This window comes from Monodon monoceros, unplaced genomic scaffold (genome assembly GCF_005190385.1).
Source record: "Monodon monoceros isolate NGI ecotype Baffin Bay Population unplaced genomic scaffold, NGI_Narwhal_1 Super_Scaffold_9, whole genome shotgun sequence".
Classification (NCBI taxonomy): domain Eukaryota; kingdom Metazoa; phylum Chordata; class Mammalia; order Artiodactyla; family Monodontidae; genus Monodon; species Monodon monoceros.
In genome coordinates this window covers 44674287-44687867 of record NW_021703786.1, presented here as the reverse complement: position 1 = coordinate 44687867, position 13581 = coordinate 44674287, and the positions used below count along the sequence as shown (strand labels likewise).

Below are 13581 nucleotides of genomic sequence, written 5' to 3'. Positions count from 1 at the left end.
CAACAGCGACAGGAGTAATAATAACGATGGCTGTGGGTGGTGTGAGTGGTGGTAACAGCCACAGTTGGAAATGGTGAGGTGACACTTACCCACTCACCCCGTGCCAGCCACTGCTCCGAGCCCTTTACATCCATGCAGTTTATTTCATGCATCAGTTCCTGTGCGGTAGGTCCGACCCGAATCCACATCATCAGATGTGGAAACTGAGGCACAGAGAGGTTAAACGGTTGCTCAGTGTCACACAGCCCGTGCCTGGCAGAGCCGGGCTTTGAACCCAGGCTGTCGCCTCAAGTCCATGCTCTTAATCACTCAGCGTGGCTGCTTCTCTAACACCGAGTGCATCTGCCCGACTTCGGGAAAGGACACTGTTCAGTCCGGCGAGTGTTTATTAATCTCCTACTAGGTGCCAGGCCTTGCACCACGACATGAAACAAAAATGAGTAAGCCAAGGGCTCGGTCCCTCTCTGGGTCCGTGGGGGCACTGAGAAGTCCAGTAAAGGCGAGTGGGTGCCCTGGGAGCCCTGGGAAGGGGGCCTTTGCCTCCCGGGCAGATGCTTTGCACCCCGTTAGCTGGGAGTAGGGCCCCCTCAGGGGTGAGACCCCGCGTGGCCTCTGTCTGCTCCTGCAGCCTGTTCGGGAGCATCCAGGACGAGCGAGTCCAGGACGCGGACAGCGTGTGGCGGCAGCAGCAAGCCCACCAGCAGCAGAGCTGCACCCTGGACGAGTGTTTCCAGTTCTACACCAAGGAGGAGCAGGTCCCGCCCTGGGAGTCCACGCCCCTTCCGGCCCGGGGCCTGTCAGTGGGTGGGTCACGACCCCGGGGGGGCGTGGCTTACGGCCTCGGTGGCTTCCCTTCCAGCTGGCCCAGGACGATGCGTGGCGGTGTCCCCACTGCCAGGCCCTGCAGCAGGGCGTGGTGAAGCTGAGCCTGTGGACCCTGCCCGACATCCTCATAATCCACCTCAAACGGTTCTGCCAAGTGGGCGAGAGGAGAAACAAGCTCTCCACGCTGGTGAAGTTCCCGCTCGCCGGCCTCGACATGGCTCCCCATGTGGCCCAGAGAAGCACGGGCCCCAAAGCCTCCCCGGGCCCCTGGCCTCCTTCCTGGAAGCAGCCGGCCTGCCTGCCCACCAGCTACCCACCAGACTTCCTGTATGACCTGTACGCGGTCTGCAACCACCACGGCAGTTTGCAAGGTGGGCATTACACAGGTGAGCCTGCCTCACGGCCCGTGGCTGCGGCCCGGGCCTCTAGGTGCCCGGGGAAGGGGCACCCCTGGGATGCCGAGCTCGCTCGGGCCCTCGGCACCAGCTGACCCCTGACCCGGCGCACACCGGGCACCTGCCGGGGGTGGGGTGGTGGCGTCTGGTCCAAGCGTCCAGCGGAGTTCCGTGGGGGGTTGGAATAGAAAGTTAGTTACAGCCCGAGTTTTTGACCGTGTCGGATACCAGAGGGTAGCTGTTGGAACCCAGAGAGTGCCATTTATCCTCGTCTATGATTCAACACAGGGACTCCTACTTATCAGATTTGGTATCTTTTATTTCTGTGGGGTACCTTTAATTGTTAATCCCTCGGAGGAACTTGGAGCGAATGAAGGCTGGAAGGACAGAAACAGACAGCTTGGCAGCTTGTTCAGTTGTTCACAGTCGTGTACCTTGGTCTCTTCTAGAATAATATAAAGTATTTCATTTTTGAAAAAATGCTTGAGAATATTTCATTTTTTGGAAAAATGCTCTGTTCACTCATTGAACAAATGTTCATGAAGCCCCATTCTATGCCAAACCCTGGGCTAGGTGCTGGAGTCTCAGTGATGAACAAGACAGATGGGAGTCCTGCCCTCATGGGACTAATTTCAGACACAGACAATAAAAAGGTGCTTGTCCCTTTAGTACTTTCCCTACTTGGTATCATGAAAAGGTGATTGGTTGACGTGTCCGAGATACAGATAAGGCCTCCCTGAGGATGTTACCTTTTTAGGTCAAGAGCTGAAGGATGAGGTGGAACTAGCTGTGTGAATAATGGGAGGAAAACATGGGCAGAGCTACCAGCCTGCGTGAAGGCCCTGAGGCGGAGTTTGCGTGTTTAAGAATTGATGAAAGCCTGTTATGGCTGAAGGGGAAAGTGACCTAAGATGGAGCTGGGTCCGGAGGCCCTGTGGGCCACGGACAAGAGTTTGCACTTTTTTCAGAGGGTGATGGGAAGCCATTCAAATGTTTTAGGCAGAGGAATAAAGACATAATCTAGTTCCCAAACTGAGGTCTTAGCTCGAGCAGAGAATTGGGTAGCGCAAGAGTGGAAGTGGGAATTCCAGTTAGGAGGAAGTTTCTGGGGCTCAAGTGGGAGATGGTGTTGGCTGGGACTTGGGTGATGACAGGGTATTCAAGACATATTTTGGAAAGAGGATCAGTGAGACTGGCTTTTGGACTCAGCGTGGGGTGGAAGAGAAAAGGAGGAGCAGAGACGACCTTCTCCGTGCCACCTTGGGCTGGTGCAGGAGCCAGGAAAGTGTGGCTTGTGGGCCACATCCAGTCTGGCACCCGTATTTGTACAGCCCATGACTTAAAAATGGTTTTTACATTCTAAAAAGTGGTTTAAAAAAAACCCCAACCAAAACAACAAGAGTACATGGCAGAGACCGTATGTGGCCATCGGGGACCTGCAAAGCCTAAAACGTTGTCTGTTTGGCCCATTACAGAAAAATGTTGGCTGACTTCCGAATTATGGTTATGGAATGGTTGTGGAATAGTTATGGAGCCATTTACTGAGGTGTGGAGGGAGAGGAGAGGACTATTTCTCGTACTTGTTTAGAAGGTGGTGAGAATCTTATTTATGAACATTTTCTTAAATGTTTGACTGCAGTTCTTAGGTAGGAAAGAAGTGTACCATAATCCCAACTGCATATTTTCCTTGCGTATTGAATCAGAGACATGCATTTTGAAGGTCCTCAAAAGAACGGGGGTGGACATTGGCCTTATTGCCTGGGACTCCCATAAATGTTATAAATCGGGACTCCCTCTTATTGGAGATTTTGCCTGAACAGGCTCTACGACGTAAGGATTCAGCTTGTGTGGTAACAGCTCACTGGATCAGTGAGCATCTGGGTGTGTAACTGGTTATCCTTGCTGATTCTGCCACATTCACTTCTGGCTAAAAATGGTCCAGGATTTCTATTACAAACGTCCGTTTTTCAGCCATGCCCGTGGGAAATGTCTTCCTGCTTTGGGGGGCTCCAATAATGGGGACTTGGGGTTTGGACCTTCGCAGCCTACTGCCGGAACTCTCTGGATGGCCAGTGGTACAGTTATGACGACAGCACGGTGGAACCGCTTCTAGAAGATGAGGTCAATACGCGAGGGGCTTACATCCTGTTTTATCAGAAGAGAAACAGCATCCCTCCCTGGTCAGCCAGCAGCTCCATGAGGGGTAGGCTTTGCTGGTCCTTACAGGAGAGGGGAGGATTGGGAGCGGGGAGGATGCTCTATCAGACATCGAGGCCCGGGAAAGGTCGGCAAGGATCTGAAAGAGGAAGCTTTGCTGCTACAGAGCGTGTAGAGCCCTACAGACTAGTGTCCCATTTGCAAGGACGTGGGAGGGACATACTGAAATGCAAGAACGGGAAAAGGAATAAGATTCTGTATCTGTGGCAGGTGGTTCTTGGGAGCATGGGATTCCATATTTCCGCTCCCACTCATGCTGAGCCAGATCTTAATTAAAGTTGTGCAGTAGAACCCTGCATTAGTCCTGGTAGAAAGGGAAGGGCAGTTATAAGGGATGAGGGGCCTTAATAGGACATAGCTACTTAACCACACCCCAGAGACACGTTTATTAGACAACCTCAAACTTGCTTGGCTCCAGAAAAGTCTGGAGATGGAAGAGAAGGGTCAAAACGCACCTTTTTGTGTGTCAGATTTCACTCTGCGAACTAGCCATCCTTACTTTGGAGCGAAAGAACATTTTTTAGAAAATGACTCAGATCTTCTGCGCCCAGATGGTTGGAAAATGGCCAAGTAAAACCAGATGCCTCAGCAGGTCTAAACCCACCGTAATGCAAAGTCTGCCTTCTTTTCACAGAAGGTAGACGTGGCGAGAGTGAAAAACATGCCATATTTAGAAAACTGGACTTGGCGACCAGTAATTTCACGAAAAGCCTTTCAGTTCTCATCAACATTCTGTCCCTTCTGTGCCCGAGTGCCTTTCCCTAAGTGTGTAGGCTTGGTCTCATTGTTCGTCAGTTATAGGTTCTCCTCCAGAGATTCAGTCTCGTTTCTGTAATTCTACTCTGGTTCTGTAGCTCCGGGCTCGGGGATGGGAATCTGGCCGTGAGAGGTGCCCGGGGGGCCCCGAAGGATGGAGTTGGGTCCATCCTGCCCTCTCTGTACTCCTACAGGTTCCACCAGTTCCTCCTTGTCCGATCACTGGCTCCTCCGGCTTGGGAGCAGTGATGGTAGCATGAGGGGCAACCTGCTGTCCTGGAGCTCCACCCCCGGCCCTGCCCGGCCTCAGCTGCCTGGGCCTGCCTCCTGCACCAAGAGCCTCCCCAGCCAAGAAAAGGGTACGTTCGATCACGTTGGTTAAACTCGCTGAGCTTACTTTCATTCTCTGTAACGACCGTCACTCCTCGACTTTATGAAGGTGCTGGTACTTCATGGCTCAGAGTGTACAGAGTCCCTCGGGACGAGAGGTTTATTGATTTCCCAAATCGGGGCTCTCAGGACCTGGCCCGCCCCCTGCCCACTACCCTGTGGCGGCAGGTGCCTTCTTTCTGTGCTCCCTGGAGCTGACCATCTAAAGGGGGCCGACAGCGCATCAACGAGTGAATGAATTTCATGACGGGGTGTAAAGCAGGGATAAGGGCGAGGAGGTAAATCATCAAGGGAAGAAGGTATCTAGGCCAGGGGTGGGGGAGAAGGGATGCAGAGGGCCCGTTAGGTAGGGCGGGTGGGGAAGGCCTTTCCGAGGAGGTGAGTTTGGAGCAGAGGCCTGAGTGCGAGTCAGTCCTGTAAAGTCTGGGCGTGTGCTCGGCACTGTCAGGGTGAGGGCTGTGAGGTGGGAGTGAGCGTGGGGCGGGGGGTAGGGGGTGCAGGAGAGACCAGAGCTGCGGCGGAGTGACGGGAGGTAGTTGGGAGCGTGCCTTTGTCACGTGGTACCAAGTTTGCATTGTATTCCAATTGCGGGGGTGGGTGGGAGCTACTGGGAGATTTGAGCAGCAGGTCATCAATCTGATACTTTCGCAGAGCCTACTTTAGCTGCTGTGTGAGTGCATCACAGGAGGGGTACGAAGCCAGAAGGCCAGCTGAGAGGTCTGGCTGTGGTTTTCCAGGCGAGAGCGGGTGGTGGCTTGGATTAGTGGGTGAGGTACGAGGTGGTCAGATCCGGGGTATATTTGAAGATAGAGCTAACAGGATTTGCTGGTTTGGGGTGTGAGGGAGAGAGGAACCAAGGAGGACTCTTTGCTTGGTGTCCACATAACTAGGTGACCAGTAGTAGTACAGATGGGAAGGGCTTGGTTGGCTAGCAATTTTAGAGGGAAGTCAAATGTTTGACATGGTCATTTTGAGACTCCGGTAAGACATCCAAATCGGTAACTAAGGAGTGGAGAAAAATATTTGAGGGTCATCACCACACGGATGGACTTTAAAGCCATGGGGCTGGCTGAGCTCTCGTAGGGAAATTGTACAGACAGAAACAAGTAAAGACCTAAGACCAGCCCTGGAGCTCTCCTACATCTAGAGGTTGAGCAAAGGCAGAGAGGACAGCACAGAAAACAGAGGAGTGGCCTGTGAAATAGGAAGAAAACTGGGCAAACATGGGTCACAGATGCAAAAAAGGGGAATCTTTCAAGGAGGAAGAAGCCAGCTGTGCCACATACTGTTGAGAGGCTGAGTAGGATGAAGATGGGTGAGTGACCATCGGGCTGGAAGGTCACCAGTGACTTGCCAAGAGCGTCTATCGCGGTTTGGAAAGAATGGAAGCTGTCAGTAGCAGGTGGAAAAGAGGCTGGGTTAAAGAATTGACGGTGGATACGGGTTCCATCAAAGACTGTGATTAAAGAGGCAGTAACTGCGGAGGAATGTGGGCTGACAGCACTTTGGGGTTTTCTTTGCCAAATAAGAACTAACGGAGCGTGTCAGCACTCAGATGATCCCGGCTAGAGGGGAAATGTGATGATCATGCAGGAGGTAGAGGCGATAACTACAGAAACAAACGTTTTCAGAAAAACACGGGTGTGTGTGTCCGTCCGCCTGTGCATCTTTAGCCTCCGTGTTCCTTCCATCAGAAGGTGAAGCACATTCTAATTACGTTTAGTTTCCATGTTTCCTCTTAGCTCCTGATTCGGCTTTTTAAATAAAAAAATTTTCATTGAAGTACCACGTATATAAAGTGTACTGATCACAAGTGCACATCTGATGAATTATCATACAACATACCCACGTAACTATCACTGAGATTAAGCAATAGAAAGTTCTAGGTCATCTCTACCTCCCCGCACCCCGACCCCGTATCCTTCTCAGTCTTTACTGTTTCCCTCCCTTCCAGCAGGAAGTATTGTTCTGACTTCTAACACATTGATTAGTTTTGCCTCGTTGGAAACTTTATATAAATGGAGTCACACATTCTTTTTTTTTTTTTTTGGTACACGGGCCTCTCACTGTTGTGGCCTCTCCCGTTGCGGAGCACAGGCCCCGGACGCGCAGGCTCAGCGGCCATGGCTCACGGGCCCAGCCGCTCCACGGCATGCGGGATCCTCCCGGACCGGGGCACGGACCCGTGTCCCCTGCATCGGCAGAGGGACTCCCAACCACTGCGCCACCAGGAAGCCCACACATTCTTTTTTCTTTGACTTCTTTTGTTCAACATTATATTGGTGAGACGTATATTTGTGGTATGCATCAATGCCTTTTTCATTTTATTCCATTTATCAGAAACAAAAAAACAGGGCTTCCCTGGTGACGCAGTGGTTGGGAGTCTGCCTGCCGATGCAGGGGGCACGGGTCCGTGCTCCGGTCCGGGAAGATCCCACATGCCGTGGAGCGGCTGGGCCCGTGAGCCATGGCCGCTGAGCCTGCGCGTCCGGGGCCTGTGCTCCGCAACGGGAGAGGCCACAACAGTGAGAGGCCTACGTACCGCAAAAACAAACCAACAAACAAAAAACACAAACCAACCCAAAATAACTCAGACACATAAAGTTTGTTACCGAGTCTAAGCTTGTACTGCTCACCGCATGACAGGCCAATAAATCAAGAGACCATAGCATTGGCGCAAGGAATAGCGACTTTATTTGTTAAGCCAGCAGGCCGAGAAGATGGTGGGTTCGTGCCGCAAAGAACCATCTACCCAAGGTAGAAATCAAGCTTTCCTTATACTAAAAGGGGAGGGGGTGTGGCTGGTCCTTGCACACTTCTCAGGGCAGGAATCCTTTGTTCTTGTAGCTGCCCAGGTAGGTCTGGTCACAATGTTCCTATAAACCTCCAACAAGAGAATTGTTATTTTCTGTTCTGCAACTTTTTATCTCTGCGTGAATGGGAAATTGTTATACCTTTAAAGGTCAGCGCCTTGAAAATGGGCTATATTTCAGGCTCTAGGCAACATTCTTTTACAAAAGGTGCAGAGCCAGCATGACTGAGATAGGCAACAGAGCCCAAGGGTTACAGCTAAAGAAATAGATCCAACATGGAGTCATGTTTGTTCTCTGTTACAGGTTCTCTGCACGGCAAGTTTAATTGTACATATGAGAGAGAGAGAGAAAGAGAGATTGTTGTCTATTGACTGTTGACCATTGTCAATAAAAAAGCAAAAGCAGGCATTTGGAAAAGAAATCATGATGGGTAGGGTGGGGAGAACCACCTTATGTGCGAGGGGTTCACAGATGGGCTGGATTTGATCTCAGAGGCTGACCTGGAGAAGTTTGGCTTGATCATCAGGGGAAGCACTTTGAGTCGTTAGAGATTTCCGGATTCTTGAGTTATTTGTGGATTCTCCAAAAATCCACACACGTTTTGTGGTGAAGACTCGTGACGGACTGTCTTTGGGAAACGTCTGCTGGTGTCCTTTTGCACCCTGATGGGGTGCTCCACTTCCCTCATCAAAACCTCCCACATTGTTGAAATAGATTACATTTTGCTTATTTATTCCATTGTGGTTGGATATTGGGGTTGTTTCCGTTTGGGGCTATTACTAGTAGTACGGCTATGACCATTTTTGTTCATGCCTTTCTGTTGTATGTACGTCTGCATTTCTGTTGGCTGTTTACCTGAGAGTGAAATTGTTGGGGTGTTTGTGTGTTTATTCGTCAGCTACTTATTTCTTTACACTTTAAGTTCCTGTTCTATCAAAGTAGCTAACACAGTTCCTGGTGTGTCCCAGGCTCTTGTTACATATTTGAGAGGGAATAAATATGATGATAGAATTTTTTTAATATAAATTTATTTATTTATTTATTTTTGGCTGCGTTGGATCTTCATTGCTACGGGCGGGCTTTCTCTAGTTGCGGCGAGCGAGGGCTACTTTTCGTTGCGGTGCGCGAGCTTCTCACTGCGGTGGCTTCTCTTGTTGCGGAGCACGGGCTCTAGGCACGTGGGCTTCAGTAGTTGTGGCATGCGGGCTCTAGAGCACAGGCTCGGTAGTTGTGGCGCCCGGGCTTAGTTGCTCCACGGCATGTGAGATCTTCCCAGACCAGGGCTTGAACCCGTGTCCCCTGCATTGGCAGGCAGATTCTTAACCACTGCGCCACCAGGGAAGTACCCTGATGATAGAATTTTAAAGCGGCAGGTGGTTTTAGATTGTCATGGACTCCAACCCTCTGGTTATTATGGTTTATGTATCAAATTTTGGTGAATTATTCCTCCATGTTCAGCATTTTGGCTCCCAATATCTCACTATTAGACAGAAGGCTGACTGCACCACTGCCCCCTGCAAATCACAGCGGTCTGATTTCCTTAGAATCCGCTCTGTGTTGGCGTACTGTTTCATGCATTATATTCTGACTCACCCTGTCTGGGTGTTTCTTTTCCCTTCACATTTTTATGACTGCACATTTAGGGTAGTGTCTGGTGAACAAAAAAAGGCATTCCTTCCCCAGCTTGTCCATCCCCCATCAGCATGAGCCACTGACAAGCTCATAAATTCATCCCAGTTCTGTCCAGAGGCGTAGGACCTTGGGCCATTTCTCAGTTCTCCCAAGAAGAAATCTGTTTCACACCCCTTAAGGAGGCAACTTCAAAAGATGGCCAACTTTTCAGCAGGGTACTCAGACAGGCGTCAGGCATAGCTCCAGAAAACTCCCCAGAGAGACAGAGAGGGCTGGGATGGGAGGAGAAGTAATATTGCAGAATAACTGTCCTCCAGACCCTTGCAGGCATGTTACTTATCTCATCTACTCCGTCAGAACTCTGGGAGAGGTGAAATGATAGCCCTTTTACCAAGGAGAAAGCTGAGCCCCGGACGTAACCACGTAACCAGTCACAAGTTCGCCTGGGAAGTAACTGGGCTGCACATAGACCCGCTCCCTCTGGCTGCCAGAGTCCTGGCTCTGTGGCTCTTAGCTTTTGCTCAGCAAAGGAAACCATAAACAAGACCAAACGACAACCCTCAGAATGGGAGAAAGTATTTGCAAATGAAGCAACTGACAGGATTAATCTCCAGAATACACAAGCAGCTCATGCAGCTCAATAACAGAAAAACAAACAACCCAATCCAAAAATGGGCAGAAGACCTAAAGAGACATTTCTCCAAAGAAGATATACAGATTGCCAACAAACACATGAAAGGATGCTCAACATCACTAATCATTAGAGAAATGCAAATCAAAACTACAATGAGGTATCACCTCACACCAGTCAGAATGGCCATCATCAAAAAATCTACAAACAATAAATGCTGGAGAGGGTGTGGAGAAAAGGGAACATTCTTGCACTGCTGGTGGGAATGTGAATTGACACAGCCACTATGGAGAACAGTATGGAAGTTCCTTAAAAAACTACAAATAGAATTACCATATGACCCAGCAATCCCACTACTGGGCATATACCCTGAGAAAACCATAATTCAAAAAGAGTCATGTACCAAAATGTTCGTTGTAGCTCTATTTACAACAGCCCGGAGATGGAAACAACCTAAGTGTCCATCATCAGATGAATGGATAGAGAAGATGTGGCACATATATACAATGGAATATTACTCAGCCATAAAAAGAAACGAAATTGAGTTATTTGTAGTGAGGTGGAGAGACCTAGAGTCTGTCATACAGAGTGAAGTAAGTCAGAAAGAGAAAAACAAATACTGTATGCTAACATATATATATGGAATCTAAGAAAAAAAAATGTCATGAAGAACCTAGGGGTAAGACGGGAATAAAGACACAGACCTACTAGAGAATGGACTTGAGGATATGGGGAGGGGGAAGGGTAAGCTGTGACAAAGTGAGAGAGTGGCATGGACATATATACACTACCAAACGTAAAATAGATAGCTAGTGGGAAGTAGCCATATAGCACAGGGAGCTCAGCTCGGTGCTTTGTGACCACCTAGAGGGGTGGGAGAGGGAGGGGGGGAGGGAGGGAGACGCAAGAGGGAAGAGATATGGGAACATATGTATATGTATAACTGATTCACTTTGTTATAAAGCAGAAACTAACACACCATTGTAAAGCAATTATACTCCAATAAAGATGTTAAAAGAAAATTCCAAATTCAAGGCTATTCCTTTTGGACACTGCCAGAGCCTCCCTTCCAAAGGGAGCATTCCCTCTTGGAGTCTGAATATAATGGTGATAGATTTGAAACCTGTTTGAGAAGCTCTGAGATGGTTGAAAATCCAGCTTTATTTTACTGTTAATACTAAGCCTGGGGCAAGATCAAAATCCAGCACATAGGCTTTCAACAATGATTGGTACTAACTCCTCTCCCCATGAGTATGTGGGAGACTTTTTTTTAACTGTCACAATGAGTAGAGGGCATGATTGGCATTTAGTCCCCAGGGGGCAGGGATGCTAAATGTCTTGCAATGCCCAGGGATGGTACCATGTGGTACAGACCTGTCCTTCCCAAAGCCAGCAGTCCCCTGTAGAGAAACACTGATAGCTTGGCAACTTCATCCTTCTGGTAGCTCTGGTTATGGGACCTCATAATAACGAAGGCATTTTAAAACAAAAATGAACAGATCCAAGTTTTGTGGGGTATGCAACTTAAGTAATTGGGGATGGGTATTGGGAGAGGCTCTATAAGAAAAAGGACAAAGAAATACCTTACTTTTGCAATTGTTATAAAAACATGACCATGTGAAAAAAATTGCTAAAGTCCTTTGCAGAGGAGGGGCCCTGAGACTAAAGCGTTTCGGTGTCAGTGCTCCTGATGGTAAATTTCCTCTATGGCTTTATTGAGCCTCAAAGGTTTTGTTTTTATTTTTCAGTGCTTTCCAAATAGTATGTTGTTTCAGTTTTGATTTCCTCTTTGATCTAAAGGTTATCTGGGTGTCAAGTATTTAAGAGGTTTTGGTCACCCTTTTATTCTTTATGTCTAATTTTATGGATTGTGATCCAAAAATGTGGTTTTCAAAAATGATTCCCTTTTTGTGATCAAGTAACTGCGTGATGGTTATTTTGTCAGTGTTCTGTGTATACACAAAATAATGTACATTGTCTTCTGAGGAATGTGAGCTTTATTAAATTAGGTGGGTTGACTGTTGCATTCCATTTCCCTATGTCTTTTTGTTTTTTAATTGATGTACAGTTGATTTATAATGTGTTAGTTTCTGGTGTACAGCAAAGTGATTGAGTTTTAAATATACATATATATGTATGTTCTTTTTTATATTCTTTTCCATTATTGAATATAGAATAAGATACTGAATATAGTTCCCTGTGCTATAAAGTAGGACCTTGTTGTTTATTTTATATATAGTAGTTTGTATCTGCTAATCCCAAACTCCGAATTTATCCCTCCCCTACCCCCTTTCCCCTTTGGTAACCATAAGTTTGCATTCTCTGTCTGTGAGTCTGTTGCTGTTTTATAAATAAGTTCATTTGTGTCATATTTTAGATTCCACATATAAGTGATATCATATAATGTTTGTCTTTGTCTGACTTACTTCACTTAGTATGATAATCTCTAGGTCCATCCATGTTGCTGCAAATGGCATTATTTCATTCTTTTTTATGACCGAGTGGTATTCTATTGTATATATGTACCACATCTTCTTTATCCATTCATCTGTCGATGGACATTTAGGTTGTTTCCATGTCTTGACTATTGTAAATAGGGCAGCTGTGAACATAAGGGTGCATGTATCTTTTCAAATTAGCTTTTACTCAGGGTATATGCCCAGGAGTGGAATTGCTGGATGATATGGTAGTTCTGTTTTTAGTTTTTAAAGGAACCTCCATACTGTTCTCCGTAGTGGCTGCACCAATTTACATTCCCACCAACAGTGAAGGAGGGTTCCGTTTTCTCCACACCCTCTCCAGCATTTATTAACTTTTTAACGATGGCCATTCTGACCAGCGTGAGTTGATACCTCGTTGTAGTTTTGATTTGCATTTTTCTGATAATTAGCGATGTTGAGCATCTTTTTTTTTTTTTTTTTTTGCGGTACGCGGGCCTCTCTCACTGTTGTGGTCTCTCCCGTTGCGGAGCACAGGCTCCAGGCGCGCAGGCTCAGCGGCCATGGCTCACGGGCCCAGCCGCTCCACGGCACGTGGGATCTTCCCGGACCGGGGCACGAACCCGTGTCCGATGCATCGGCAGGCGGACTCTCAACCACTGCGCCACCAGGGAAGCCCTGCTTAATGCTTTTAATCATAAATTCTACTTTGTTTGAGATGAATAATTCCACCCCTTCTTTCTTTCTTCTTGCTTGCATTTGCCTGGTGTCATTTTGCCCTTCTCTTTTACTTTATAAACCTCTCTTTTTGAGTTAATTTTAAGTGGTTTCTGAGAAACAGTATGTTGCTGTGTTTTGTTTTGTTTTTTAAATGTAAAAAATTCAGAGCGTGTCTTACAAAGGGAAACTTCAGTCCATTCATACCAACTACCAAACTTGATTTCAACTACCAAACTTGATTTCATGTCATTTTATATTTTTTTGTACATTTTCTCAGAGATTTTTTTTTTTATTGAAGTAAAGTTGATTTACGGTATCGTGTTAGTTTCAGGTATACACAGCACAGTGATTCAGTTATATATATATATATATTCTTTTTTTAAAAAATAAATTTATTTATTTATTTTTGGTTGCTTTGGGTCTTCGTTGCTGCGGGTGGGTTTTCTCTAGTTGCGGCGAGCGGGGGCTGCTCTTCGTTGCAGTGCGTGGGCTTCTCTTGTTGCAGAGCATGAGCTCTAGGCACGGGGGCTTCAGTAGTTGTGGCACATGGGCTCAGTAGTTGTGGCTCTTGGTCTGTAGAGCCCAGGCTCAGTAGTTGTGATGCACGGGCTTAGCTGCCCCGTGGCATATGGGATCTTCCTGGACCAGGGCTCGAACCTGTGTCCCCTACATTGGCAGGCGGATTCTTAACTGCTGCGCCACCAGGTAAGTCCTATATATATATATATATATATATATATATATATATATATATATATATATAT

General features: G+C 47.5%; 1 protein-coding gene across 2 annotated transcripts in view; it reads left to right on the top strand.

Annotated features, from left to right (window-relative positions):
- Nucleotides 1-13581, top strand: part of USP43 (ubiquitin specific peptidase 43) — a 61991-nt gene that overhangs the window by 41415 nt on the left and 6995 nt on the right. The window contains exons 11-14 of one of the 2 annotated variants that reach the window (XM_029212676.1): nucleotides 629-755; nucleotides 860-1196; nucleotides 3265-3423; nucleotides 4388-4552. In XM_029212676.1, the coding sequence (XP_029068509.1) occupies nucleotides 629-755; nucleotides 860-1196; nucleotides 3265-3423; nucleotides 4388-4552 (788 nt within the window). Of the gene's footprint in view, nucleotides 1-628; nucleotides 756-859; nucleotides 1212-3264; nucleotides 3424-4387; nucleotides 4553-13581 lie in introns of both variants that reach the window. The other variant, XM_029212675.1, reaches the window with a different exon arrangement.